General features: G+C 36.8%; 2 protein-coding genes across 4 annotated transcripts; one reads left to right on the top strand and one right to left on the bottom strand.

Moving 5' to 3' along the window:
* On the bottom strand, positions 1-6,495 carry LOC113731521 (uncharacterized). 2 transcript variants are annotated; one of them, XM_027256830.2, is made up of 9 exons: positions 6,066-6,495; positions 5,642-5,722; positions 4,863-4,983; positions 4,667-4,761; positions 3,465-3,536; positions 1,795-2,049; positions 1,606-1,714; positions 1,132-1,318; positions 1-524 (listed from the first exon to the last, which is right to left on the bottom strand). In XM_027256830.2, the coding sequence occupies exons 1-9, from the start codon at positions 6,087-6,089 to the stop codon at positions 437-439; spliced, it is 1,032 nt and encodes a 343-aa protein (XP_027112631.1). In that variant the 5' UTR covers positions 6,090-6,495; the 3' UTR covers positions 1-436. The 2 variants fall into 2 exon arrangements, with proteins under 2 accessions (XP_027112631.1, XP_071935617.1); XM_072079516.1 differs by lacking the exon at positions 3,465-3,536.
* A 1,097-nt stretch (positions 6,496-7,592) lies between these two features.
* On the top strand, positions 7,593-13,023 carry LOC140036781 (mitotic checkpoint protein BUB3.1). Of its 2 annotated transcripts, XM_072079515.1 has the most exons (10): positions 7,680-7,948; positions 8,069-8,199; positions 8,745-8,827; positions 9,916-10,182; positions 11,551-11,626; positions 11,975-12,055; positions 12,319-12,397; positions 12,510-12,610; positions 12,693-12,826; positions 12,928-13,023. In XM_072079515.1, exons 1-9 carry the CDS (start codon positions 7,829-7,831, stop codon positions 12,778-12,780), a joined length of 1,026 nt encoding a protein of 341 aa, XP_071935616.1. In that variant the 5' UTR covers positions 7,680-7,828; the 3' UTR covers positions 12,781-12,826; positions 12,928-13,023. The 2 variants fall into 2 exon arrangements, with proteins under 2 accessions (XP_071935615.1, XP_071935616.1); XM_072079514.1 differs by having other exon boundaries at positions 7,593-7,948; positions 12,693-13,023.
* Positions 13,024-13,403: the final 380 nt, after the last annotated feature.

The raw sequence follows: 13,403 nt of genomic DNA, 5'->3' as shown, positions 1-13,403 counted from the left end.
TTTCAAACAAACTCCGATGGTACAGCTTAATGTATTGCTTGATCGTCAGCCAAAAACTGAGAATTTTTTTTTTCCTTTGTAGGAGCAAAAAAAATTAATAATTACAAAATAAATCATGAACAAAAAGACCTGCTCCTCTTCACCTGATATTCCATTTTGACTCTAAGCGACCAATCACTGGAAAACGATAAACAAACAAGACCAACAGTGACGGAAGGTAGAGAACATGGGAAGGATAGGTATTCTTTTGTGTCGTCAGAGGAACCATTTTCAAAAACTGATTCTATAGTCAAAGACTTGTAGGTTCCACAGGATGCCAGCCACAATTCTCAGGAAGGAGAACCACAAGGAAACAAGAAGAGGTTCAAAGAACCAAAAAGTTTACACTTAAAGGTAATCTGAGATCTTGATCCACCATCACAACCCTAGAAGAAGATTATCGCTGCTCATCATCAGGTAGCTCCTCCCCAAAACTTCGTTGTGCAAGCCTGTAGTACAGAATTCCCATTGTTGCCATGCAGGCCCTGCACAAAGGAGGAAAACGTGGTCTTGTCATGGTTAAAAAATAGCGATAAAAGTGAATAAAATGCCGCAATCTATTAGTGATCCAAGAACTTAAAATGCATATCAAGTGCCAGGCTACGAGAGGACCAATGAGAGACCAGGTTCTACAGTCTGTCAACTAAACTATGGCAGCAAAATCTTACTATAGATCAAAGCCTTTGGGCAGGCTACCCTGCTCCGTGTTAGTACACTCATGCAGAGTGCCTCAACCACCGTCCTACAATTGCACCACGTCAACTTTACCCTTTACTGCTCAACTTGTCACCCTAAATCAAATACTTGTGAAACTTTACAACATGTACATGTACTCCCTTTTCCAGTCTAAGACAAGCTTCTGACTCAAATTATGGGGAACTGAATTGAGGGGTTGAGGCCATCTCAGTGAAACATTAATTCTCTGGTTAGTATTTTGAAGTACTCACCAACTCCATCACTTATCTCCTATTACCACTTTAAAGTTCCAATGAAAGTGTTGTCCTTTATCTCGAAGGGAATAAAAACATTACAGTCCAGCAATGATTTGCTAAAAAATTCCGAGACAATTAAATAGTACTTAGGAAACTTTACATGATAGCTATGATGAGGAGGAGTTTTCTCGGATCCATCCTCGAGGACTTGTGATGTCTTGTGCGACCTTCTGGAATATCATCTAGATTCGATGCATCTTTCCTTGGTGGTGCAGTCACTGGTAAAGTTGGTAATGCACTTGACCAGAAAGGTAGCAATGACCTAAAAAACTTATGGCGAAAGTTTCCTGTGATTGAGAGACATTAGTTTTAACCTTCAGGTTCCCATCAGCATATCTCCACCAAATCATAAGCTTCAACCATGTACATGTTTCAGATTAAAAAAGAGGAAAAAAAAAATTTACCTTAACCAATTGTTCATACCATAGTAAAGCAAAAATAAATAAGACTGAACTTCATTGCGTTACTCAATACTCAAACCCACAAATATACAAAGCAAGGAAGAAAATTCTCAACCTGCCAGGATAATAAATGCTTCACTGTCACACCGTTAACTGAAAAAATCATTACTCACCCCTTCGTGTGTACTTTTTGAGATTTCCATCTTCATCATCAGCATAATATGAAATTTCAGAATTTTGCCTTTCAACCTGAGCTGCAGTCTTTCGGGTTGTAGCACCAGCCTAACATAAGATAGCACATATGAGAAGCAAAAAATGTATCATGATATGTAAAAATCAGGCAAAAAGCAAAACACTCTTACCCCAGGTGGACTTGAACTTTTCATTAGAGTGGATTCGTGATTAGATAGAGGAGGAGACGCTGAACTAGGGTCATCAATCTCCACAATGTCCACAATTTCAGAATCTTTGCCAACTGAAGGCGTCAAGCCTGCAGCATATTCTTTCTTGCCCATTGTTATTAATGGATCTGAGGCAAAAGCAGGGGGAGGACTCCGGGACTCAGTTGCAGGCAATGAAACTGGATGGTTTCCAAACAAGTTCTTCTCCAAACCAGTCTGCATGAAACCATAGAAAATTCAATAACTCCAAATGCCATTCTTCTATTATGACCCCTAGCACAAATAAACAACATTATGTTTCAGGAATGAGTGGAAAGCAAAAGTGAGCTCGTCTACCTTAAAGACACACTAAGATGCAAAAAAGAAGAAGATTTTTCTGCCTACAGTATGATTAGGTGCAAGTTCTTACAGCAATTTGACAAGGAGAAACCTAGATGCTTAGCTTCAGCCTATTACAACAGTAAATTCAATCTAAGAGCCATGATTTTTGAAATATAGAAACTGAATAGGTAATTATGTACCTATTTCACAACTTCATAAGGTCAAAAGTAGAGGATGACAACATATCGCATTCTTACTGATAGCTTTAAAAAATGTTGCATTAAAGAAGCACATATCTAGGGTAAGATCAAAATGCATCAAAAATTTTTCTGATCAACCATGAGTCCCGTGTGGATTAAGCACATTAAACATAGGCCCATCTTCTCTCCAAAACAACATTATAATGTCTAAAATTTACATTTTTAGTCAGACTTTTAAAAAAAAACATTTTCATTCAATAAAAGCACCAAAATGGTTCCTTAAGATTGTAACTGTCCCTCTCCCCAACAAAATCCATGGCTTCTGTATCCAGGTCAAAAGGTAATATTTTACTTTTTAATTCCACCCCACCCTGAAAAAAATAAATAAATAAAGATTAGAGATCTATGAGCATTTGGATTGCCTGACATGCCTTTCTCAGCTTTCACATCTACCTCTTTTTTTACTCGGTCAAAACACTTTGGTTGTGGGTTATTCACCCAAAACTCAATACGCTCAAGGCCCAAATGTCTAACCAAAATTAATCAACAAGGGAAGAAAAAAAGACTGAGTTATATAAACTCAATTGTCTCAGTCATCAATCTGCAACCACAAAATGAAAGAGAAAACATGCAAAATAGTTCCCCTTCAAAGAACAAAATTGCCTTCAGAAATCAATGTACTATACAGTTGTCTTCTGCTACTTGGATTTTAATATGTATCATCAGCTTGATACAATTTCTCACGGCAGATAAGTTCTCTTAACTCCTCCAACCCTTCAAAGATGGAGCTAGAGGTTGTTAAGAAACTTTTTCCACAATTAAGTATCCAAACACAAAAATTATCCACTAACACATCTTCATGCACATTTACGCAGCACAAAGGGAAACAAGTCATACAAAATTTTCAATCTCTTAACGCATACTTTGTTTCTGCTATAACCAAGTAACTAGCATTCTAGGCATGCATATCTGAAAGTACCCAATCCACAGCCTTCCCCCTCCTCACCCAACAAAAAAAAAAAAAAAACACTAAACACCACCCCCAACACATTCACACACAGAAAGGCAGAGCAGTTTCTTGGTATAATTTAGTGGAAATCAAGTTTTAACCTGCATAATAGCTTCTTTAAGCTTTGAGTGAAGAAGAGATGCCGAATCTTTCACATTTTTAGGAGGCCATATCTGCAGCACCAAAGTGCATGAAAAGATCAGTAGATGGTACACACAAAATGAACAGAGTCTGTTATAATGCTTTTTCTGTGACCCACACATTGACCCCAGAATAAAATAAACATTTTTCTTTTGCTGGTATCAAAGAATCAGAAGACAGAAAATGGTTACGCAGCTGCAATACACCCTGTCCAAAGACTGGTGTCATAAGATTTTCAGCAGCAGAGGCAATAAATCCTAGAATGATACTGCAATGAAATTAACATTGAACCTATCTTCTCAAATCCTTGGTCCTAACTCCTAAGTGGTATGATTTGGCAAATTTCACATCTTAGATAATGTTAAGAAATTCCCATCACAAGGGTGTAATAACTTATATTTTTCAAAATCTTTAAATTAAATTAGTATGTTGCCTAATGTTTCGTCACTTCCATTTGACAAGGATAATCTCTTAAAAATTTTTACTTTATAATCAACCAAAATTCATATTCATGCTCCTTGTGCTCACCCTGCATCCGCTTTACATGCATCCAACACCACAAAGCTTGAGGACAGCTTCCAAATGAACACAATGCAGAACTGAATTAATCAATGTAGGAATAAATATGCACGTCTATCTGCTAACAAAATAATCAATTTAGTTATAAATATGTACGTCTATCAGCTAACAAAATAATTTCTACCAAAATTAATCAACAATAGCTAAGCAATGAAAATGATTTAGTACCAAGATGTGTCCCACATGCAAAAAAGAAAAAAAAGTATCCCACATATAATCATATGGTAAGCAGTAAAAAGTTAGGACATAGCTTTCAAGTGAGCTCAAGCATCACGTGCAGCAGTAGGAATATCATAAGCAGGCAACTTTCAGACTAGATTCCTTCACTTAAAAAAGTAAATGAAAAAAAAAAAATCTAGGGCCATTCGGGTCCATGCAATATGCAAAGCTCCATTTTATACGTCACAATGCAAAGCAAACAACAAAATGTAAACCTCTTGTTAACACCCATAAGACAATGATCAAAAACTACCATTACATGCAAAATCTGAAATTTCTCAATACTTTCAATATTTCAGTTTTTGACATCGATGTTGCATACAGAAGGAAAAGCTTTAGAAAATTTTGAAGAGTATAGACATACCGAAGTTGAGCACGCTGGACAAGCATATCCAGCAGGAGCTGTGTGAGGGGGAAACCCTTTAATATGCGAAAGCAAGCAGCTTGTGTGTATAACATCTAGATAAGGCAATCATGTTAACAGCATGTACAGAAACCTTTCCAAGATCCCAATCCAAAGAAAACAGGATAGAAGTAAATTTAATTGCATGAAGACATACGCAGGCAACCCAATCGAGTAGTTTGAGAGTCAGTTCCATCTTCAAGGACAGTATGACAAAGGCAGCATGTTGGAGGCCAATCATATTCTCCATCTATTACCCAATCTGAGTAGGTACGGACCTGAAGTAGAAATACACATATATGGTTTATAAGCATGGGTGAATGCCAGGAGAAGAAGGGAAGTCACCACAGAATTGCATCAGTAATTCTGAAATAAAATTGGAAGATATATAGGCAGTAAGAAATGCATATCATCAAATTTGAAACGACAGTGTGCCTCAAATTCCCCGCATATTGGGCTATGGTACACAAAAAACATGCCTCAACAACATTTTGTTACTTCACATATATGAGCACCACATGTCTTCCTCAATGCATGTTGTAGCCCAGACAATGATTCATCACCTTTAAAATTTAACAACTGTGTACGAAGCACCGTTGTCCTCTATCAAATTGAAAGGGTATACTGAACCCACAATTTAGTATTAAAATAAGATTTCCCAAAACCGTTCCAGATTCTCCATTTATAAGAAATATTTCAAAGCTGAACATCACAATTAAAAAAAATATTATTGAACAGTAGGAGAATTCTCCAATAGCATTACCTAGTTAGACTAGGAAACTGGTAATTACACCAATGAGAAATATAAATTGACCGAAAAGCAATAATTCTTACAGAACCATGAGACATAGAACTGGACTAATACCAAGCATAGAGTTTGCAGAAATAAATAAAAATAAACGAGCCAGATTTTATTACAATAATTCAAAATCATACCACGCATATCTGATGCTCGGGAAAGCATATACACTCTCCACAAACAGGAACCTTGTGCACAAAACAGTATAATTTAGTCGCCTAGAAACAAGAGAAGAATCACAACTGGTTAGCACAAAGAAAAATGTCCAAAGAATTGTAAGCGGAAGCAATATAGTATAATGTACCTAGAGAAACCACTGTCCCCCGAACAAAAAAAAAGGAAAAAAGAAAAGGATTTTGCACAATTGATTTCATGACGAATAACTAGGAGCTAACAAATAAATCCCTATCCATCCAATAAAGCAAAGCAGAAAATTCTAGGCACTGAATTTTACGAAGAATGTCTTCCAAATCATCAATTGAAAAACCGATCTGATCTAAAATGGGAGAATTAATGTAAATGAGGGAGGTTGAAATATAAAATAGGGAGCGGTGTGAGTACCTTGCGGCATTTACAGACCACCATTGCATGGACTGTAGAGGCTGTGATATATATAAATTCGAGATCGCAAAATTGAGGACTGAATTTGGGGAAGGGGGATTCGATTGGGAAATTCTAGGGTTTTAGCTTGAGCATAAATCAAATATGTCCGAAAATTTCAGCTCAAGAGTGGGAAAACTTAAAAGAACGAATGGTGTTTTAGCCTTTAATCGGGATTGGCAAGCGATGATGCTCGGTGGTAGGATGTGACCAGTGAAATGTAAAAACATGGGAGTAAATCAGAAACGTTTATTTCCAAGGTGTGATTATTAGTATTACTGCGTTTAACGGTGATGGAGCGTATGTACTGAGGTATGGCCTATGGGGTGGCGCGGTGGCTATTGTACTGGATCCGTTTCAGTTTAATGCCGAGGCTGAGAGAGAGAGTGGAGTTTGGATCGTCTAATGTGTCGACCACCTGGCAGTTGCTATTTTTTCTCTTCTTTGTTGCTCCGGACAGAAGCGAGAGACAAGTGTTGGTGAACAATGGGCTGAGCCTGAGGGTTGGTTTGGGCTTGTTTGTGGGCGCTCATTGCCATCCACCTGGATAAAAGTGACTAAAATGAGCTACTACATAGCCACCGTAGCTTGCTCACTGGTTTAAGGCCTTGCCAATCTAGGAGGTGGTGCTAGCCCAACCTATGTAAATTGCTACTCTATAATACAATATTGACGTTTGAACCCCCAAAAAAAAAAAATATTTACCATTGCTCTGGCCCTTGAGTCTGGTTAGATGACCATTTACACATTAAGGTTCGATAGAATATTCTATATATAAAAGAAAAGCTTCATTAAAACTTTTTTTATGTCTCATTTCTATGTAGTTATTGAACAAAAAAAAAGAGAACAGAAAGAAAAGCTCCTTGGAAAATATTATCCATTTATTACTTTCCCTAAGTTGTTGTCCAGTTGGAAATACCTATTATTACTTGGAAATATTACCCATTCATTACTTTTCAATTTTTTTAAAATCTAATACAAGTTACCTTGTAATATTATCATATTTAACTCACTTTCGTTATTTTGAAATACACATGCTGCAATTAAAAGAAAAAAATATTAAGTATAAGGTTCATCGTCCACAAGTAGAGTGGTATGAGTAGAAATATACCTTCAACAAAGTCAATTAAACTTGTGCGTGAAAAATATTATAACACCTAAGACTTGAGAGTTTCTTTGTTTACAAATCATTAATTTCACTAAGCAATTTTTTCTCCTTATACTACTATTTTGCTGTAGCAATCTATAGTTTTGTAACTCATGGGACTAAATTGGAATTTTATTTTTTAAAACTCCAGTGAAATAGGACTAAATTAGATTTGATTTGGATTTGGTGGCTTACATTGGGGAATTTATTTGATTAGACAAAAATATGGGGACGGCAAGACGAGAAATGTGTATTTTGAGAGGGGCATGTCGTAATTAAACCTCAACTAAAGATTCAAACAGTAGCATATTTAGTACCAACAAACAAGAATCAAGTGTTTGAATTTAAAGTTTTAAGCTACGCCTTACCGCAAAGAATCACACTTCAACACTACGACTACTATCAACACCAACGCCAGCTGCCGCAGCAGCAGCGAGCATCAATTTTCAAAAACTCTTCCCCCCAATTTTCTCCTTCTCTTTGTAACGTTCTGGACTTCTTACCTGTATCCCTCCCTCTCTATCTCTCTCTCTCTCTCACACGCACTCTCCGTCTGGAACCCTAACCACCGCCAGAAATGACGGCGCCGCCGCAGGTCACCACAGGAAGGGAGCTGTCGAGTCCTCCGGCTGACGGTATAACAAACCTTCGCTTCTCTACTCACAGTGATCACCTCCTTGTTTCTTCTTGGGATAAGGTAATTTCTTCATGACCGAAGCTCCGGTCTTTTAAATTGACAACAAGCTTGATAAATTGTTGTATTTAGATCTGAAATTGTGTTTGCTGTTTTATTTTGTGATGCACTGCAATTAATCAGAGCGTTCGGTTGTATGATGCGAGTGCCAATGCTGTGAGAGGAGAGTTCATGCACGGAGGTGCTGTACTTGACTGCTGCTTCCACGATGACTCCTCCGGCTTTAGTGCCGGTGCCGACAACACCGTGAGAAGGTAATTCTATTATCGTTGAATCATTAGTAAATTTTAAGCTTTATGTTCAAAATGCTTTTCTTTGTGAATTGCAATTTGATGTTCCGATATTCTCCGAATATGATTTTTTTCCCCTACTTTTTAAAGCATTTGTTAGTTACATTCGATTATGATTTTCCATTGTAGGAAAACGAAGTGCAGTTTTCGTTTTGGAGTACGTTCCTTATCAGATAGCCAGGCCATTGTGTTTTAAAGAGTCTCTTCTCACAGTTTAGTTCTCAGCCTTAAAAAAAAAAAATCGAATTCAAATATTTCTTAACTGTAGTATATTTTCTATATTTCAGTGTTTTATGTGTAAAGAAAGCTTTCCAATGTGAAACAGTCAACTATTTATTTACATGATTTCTGTTTATTATTTGTGGATGCTACAATTTTTTTGGCTTAGGAACCTCTGAGGCCCAATTGAAGTCAATCTTGAAGTACAGAGACGAATTTTGTTTTTATTTTTTTAATTGAATGGAGACTTTGCTGTCTGTGGAGATAATTTTTACATTTTGATTGCCCAGGCTCGTGTTCAACTACGGCAGGGAGGATATTTTGGGAAGACATGATGCACCCGTTCGTTGTGTTGAATATTCATCTGCAACTGGTTGGACTTCATAATGACAACTCTTTTTCTGTTTGTGCTAACCCTGTTTTATTGTACCCCCAAAAAGGGAAGAAAAAACTCTTCCTAGTTATGTGCCTTTTTATCAAGTTAATTATGCATTATAATGTAATTTTATCTGAGCATATGTTTGATCAGATTTCTTCATTGGTTTCTGGTGCTGCTGCTTCTCTTTAACTCTGTCATCTTTTCCCCTGCTTATCTGACACGCTGTCTATCTTAAACTTCATAATGTTAGGGTAGATCCTATATTCTTTTGCATAGTCCAACCTTCCTAAGATTCAATTTATGACCTTTCCTTCTTTAGTCTTATGATGTGTGTGAGTCGCATGCACTTAATTCCAGTCCCCACCCATGATCGTTAGTAGAAGGTACTTTCATGCTTACTGCTTTTTGATGGTTTTCTGGAAAACCTCTGTGAAAGAGATGCGGATTTAGGGTCAGATAAGTACCTATATCAATGTTCTCCAAGTGTTTATAAATTATAACATCTGCAATTTCTTTTATTGTTCTAAATATTTATCCTGCTTATAAGCAATCAATGGTTATAGTTTATAGTTTTTTATTATACTGTGATTCCTCTAGTTCTGGTTAATTTCTATTTGTCCATGCATTTGCCCAAGTTGAAACATGTCTTCAATTATCGTTTTAAGAAAAAATGGTTTCTCAAGCAATCTTACAGTGATAAATTTAAGATGATGGCATAATTATGCCTAGATTTCCTGTGAAAATTGTTGAGAGCTAAATCCTTTTATGGCATGAAGTGAAATCATGCATGCAAGATCCATTTTTCATCTCAGCATGTGGAAATGATAACTTCAACACTATAATTCCTTAAAGTTTTTTTCCAGCTGAAGGAATCTGTTGGATTTTTTTATTGGAGGAATATTTTGAACTACTTAATTAACAACCAAGGAAATAAGCATCTAAATTACGATAGAATTGATGTTTTGTTGTTATATTTGATTGCATTTGGCTTAAAATTCAGGACCTTTGACTTAAAATGATTGGTTCTAGCACAATCTTCTTGCTTGCGTATTTGAAGTAATTACCGGTTGTCATGATTATAGGACAAGTCATTACTGGAAGTTGGGACAAAACATTGAAGTGCTGGGATCCTAGAGGTGCAAGTGGGCAGGACCGCACTTTACTTGGAACATATACCCAACCTGAGCGTGTTTATTCACTCTCTCTTGTTGGCAATCGCTTAGTTGTAGCAACTGCTGGGAGACATGTAAATGTCTATGATTTGCGGAATATGTCTCAACCTGAACAGAGGAGGGAATCCTCATTGAAGTACCAAACAAGATGCGTTCGTTGTTACCCCAATGGAACTGGTATCTAATTATATATTAAACCTGTTATATAAACAACTTTTTTCTTCTATGTGGCTGCAGTGGGTGGCAGATGCTTATCCATTGTTGGTGGAGGGTGGGTTGGGTGTTACAATCTAATTGGATTTAGTCTGCAATTCTTACTGTTTAAAAAGAGTAAGCATTTCTGACAAGAAATAGGCAGTTTTAATCTCCACAAAAAATGTAATAAATATATACTTGCCTGTGGTTTCAACGTGCCTGCATTTAGAAATATGTACCCAGGGGTAAACCAGAAAAAGAAGGGATAGCTACTAACCAAAGTGGAAGAAATTTTAAAACCTGAAGGTGTTTGGAATTTCTTGTTTGTGGGAAACTACTGGTGTGAACTCTCTTCATTTCTTCGAATTACGGTTACTTATATAGTTGAAGCTTCGGGTTAAATTAACCATGGAAAGTTGTTACAATCATTTAGTGCTCCATAGATAAGAAAGGAAACATTAGACACTAAAAGGTATAACAGAAAAAACATGTATCTCAGTTCTGAAGGTCCCTGTTCAACGAAGTGTTATGGCATTTGTATGTGATATTGCCATTCTGTTGAGTAAAAACCAGTGTGACTACATGTGGTATACAATAATACCCTCTGCCATGTGATCAATCACCTGTACCTCCTTATTAAGAATCATTAGGATAGTTTGCTTCTGAATACTTGTTGACTACATATTATAACATTTTGCGATTTCTGTTCATAATTAGTTTATGCGTTTTTCTTTTTCACGTTGTGACTTTTGAAGAACAAATGATGTCAAACATCAGCATATTGCACAAGTAAACATGAGTAACGGTTTTCATCCAGTTCATGATGTATTTTATAATTCTTTGGTTTCCAACCACTTGTCGTCAATGAGGAGAAGTGTGGCAGATTCTATTTCCATTGATTGCCCAGCTTTTTTGGCTGAAGGTGGTCTGTGTGGGATGGATATGATGGATGCCTTACTCATCTGAGTGTCTTGACCTGAATTCTTAGTTCTCCAATAATGTCTTTGTGGATTTTCTGACAACTTATGATACTTCTGAACTTAAGTCCTATTGTAACTTACCTGGTGCAGATTTGGTCTGTAACAAGTGATGCCTCATACCCACACAATTTAAGTACTCCGTGTTGTGTTGAGCTTTGTGCTTATATAACACAAATGACCAGAATGAAGTGGTCGCACTTTTCTTGCCTAATAATGAATGTCTGAATAATAAGTAGGAAGTTGACTTTATTTGAGATAGGCAGTCTTAAGAAATGATTTTATTGTAACTTTCCACTTCTTTTAGCTTGTTGACCTTATTTTCATGCAACTCTCAGTTTGTCATCTTGTTTAACCGAATTGCAATTTGCAGGTTATGCTCTTAGCTCTGTGGAAGGTCGGGTTGCAATGGAATTTTTTGATCTGTCGGAGGCTGGTCAGTCCAAAAAGTATGTATGAGCTCCATGACATTTATATTGTATTTATATGTCACTGAACATATCGATTGCTGCCAGCGAGTTAATTTGATCTGCACAATTTGACTTGAAAACTAGAAAGATACCTTCCTGATTCAACTGCCTATCACCTGCTTGCATTTCTCCTAAACATTACTTGTTAGAGAATGAGACATAGTGCAATGACATTGACATGTGTGTAATTCATTATGATTTGGCGGATTAAAACTTCTACTGGCAATTTGAATACTGAATGAGTAAGTTTCTCATATCAAGAATTCAGCGAGAATGAAACAGGCAGACCTTGATAATTGTCTACTGCATGATGGTTTATATGTGAAGGTATGCGTTCAAATGTCATCGGAAATCTGAAGCTGGAAGGGACATTGTCTACCCCGTGAATTCAATTGCATTTCATCCCATGTAAGTGCTGCATATACATTTATCCACAATGAAGAGATTAGTGTCCAGCAGTTATTTATTGGAATTTGGCTACTTTGGCCTTTTTGTGTCTTTCAAGTTTTGTTAAGAAGGAAAATCAATGCCAAGGTTCATCACTGGCAGAGCTATCTTTTCTTGATTTATTATATGTTGAATGATTGAGTTGGATCTATTACAATTTTCTATAGATTGAATATCTTCAGTCTCTTCCCGAAATCTGTCTCAAAACTGATTTCAATTTGCAGCTATGGTACATTTGCTACTGGGGGTTGTGATGGTTATGTCAATGTGTGGGATGGAAACAACAAAAAAAGGCTGTATCAGGTATTTTTCCCACACTGAATTTGAAATGTCTTCAACTTCACGATGGCAATGCTCACTTTAGTACTAACATTTATGTTTTTCTTTATTTTCTTCACTCTCATTCAACTTACAGTACTCAAAATACCCAACAAGCATCGCAGCCTTGTCATTCAGCAGAGATGGGAAGCTCTTAGCTGTTGCATCGAGTTATACATATGAAGAGGGAGATAAACCGTAAGAATCTCTGTCTCTGTCTCTCTCTCTCTCTCTCTGTGTTTGGCTTTTGTGTAACCTCCATTGCCTTTATCTTTTGCAGTCATGAACCAGATGCCATATTTGTCCGTAGTGTTAATGAAGTCGAAATCAAGCCAAAACCAAAAGTGTTACCCAACCCATCTACTTGAAGGATATGATATTCCAAAGAACTAAGAGGGTAGGTCTGTCAACCAGGTGGCAGTCTGGATATAAAAGTTTGTATTTTACCGGAACAACTCTTCACTTGTGCATCATCTAAATGCAAGTAATATTTCACTTCTTTCTTGGACTGACAGAGGCCTTTGCAGCCTAAAACGATGACTGTGAAGAGAGGAATCAGTAGGATTAATTTTGCCAGTACTATGGATATATTCAGTCGATCAATTGCCCCACTTATTGAGGTTTATGTTGTTACCCAACAAATAGTTACTTGATAGGAGGTCAGGAGAGTAAAATATCAGGAAAATTCGGAAAAGCTGTTAAAGAGGAAATTGATTCTGGGCTCTCAGTTGATAATAGAACAACGTCTGTATGTTCGACGCATTACTGAAACTAAAAAGTTACATTGTCACATTTGAAGAGTATAAAATATCAGGGAAATTTGGAAAAGCTGAAAAAGCGGAAATTGATTCTGGCCTGTCAGCTGACGATAGAATGACATTAGAATGTTCCACACATCTCTGAAACTAAAAAGTTACATTATTGTCATTTGAGCAGTGCGGTGTGGTTAGGAAGCATTTTTTGTATTGTTATACTGAAGCTATAAACTATG

Source organism: Coffea arabica, chromosome 2e (assembly GCF_036785885.1).
Source record: "Coffea arabica cultivar ET-39 chromosome 2e, Coffea Arabica ET-39 HiFi, whole genome shotgun sequence".
Classification (NCBI taxonomy): Eukaryota; Viridiplantae; Streptophyta; class Magnoliopsida; order Gentianales; family Rubiaceae; genus Coffea; species Coffea arabica.
This window is presented reverse-complemented; position numbering and strand designations above follow the sequence as displayed.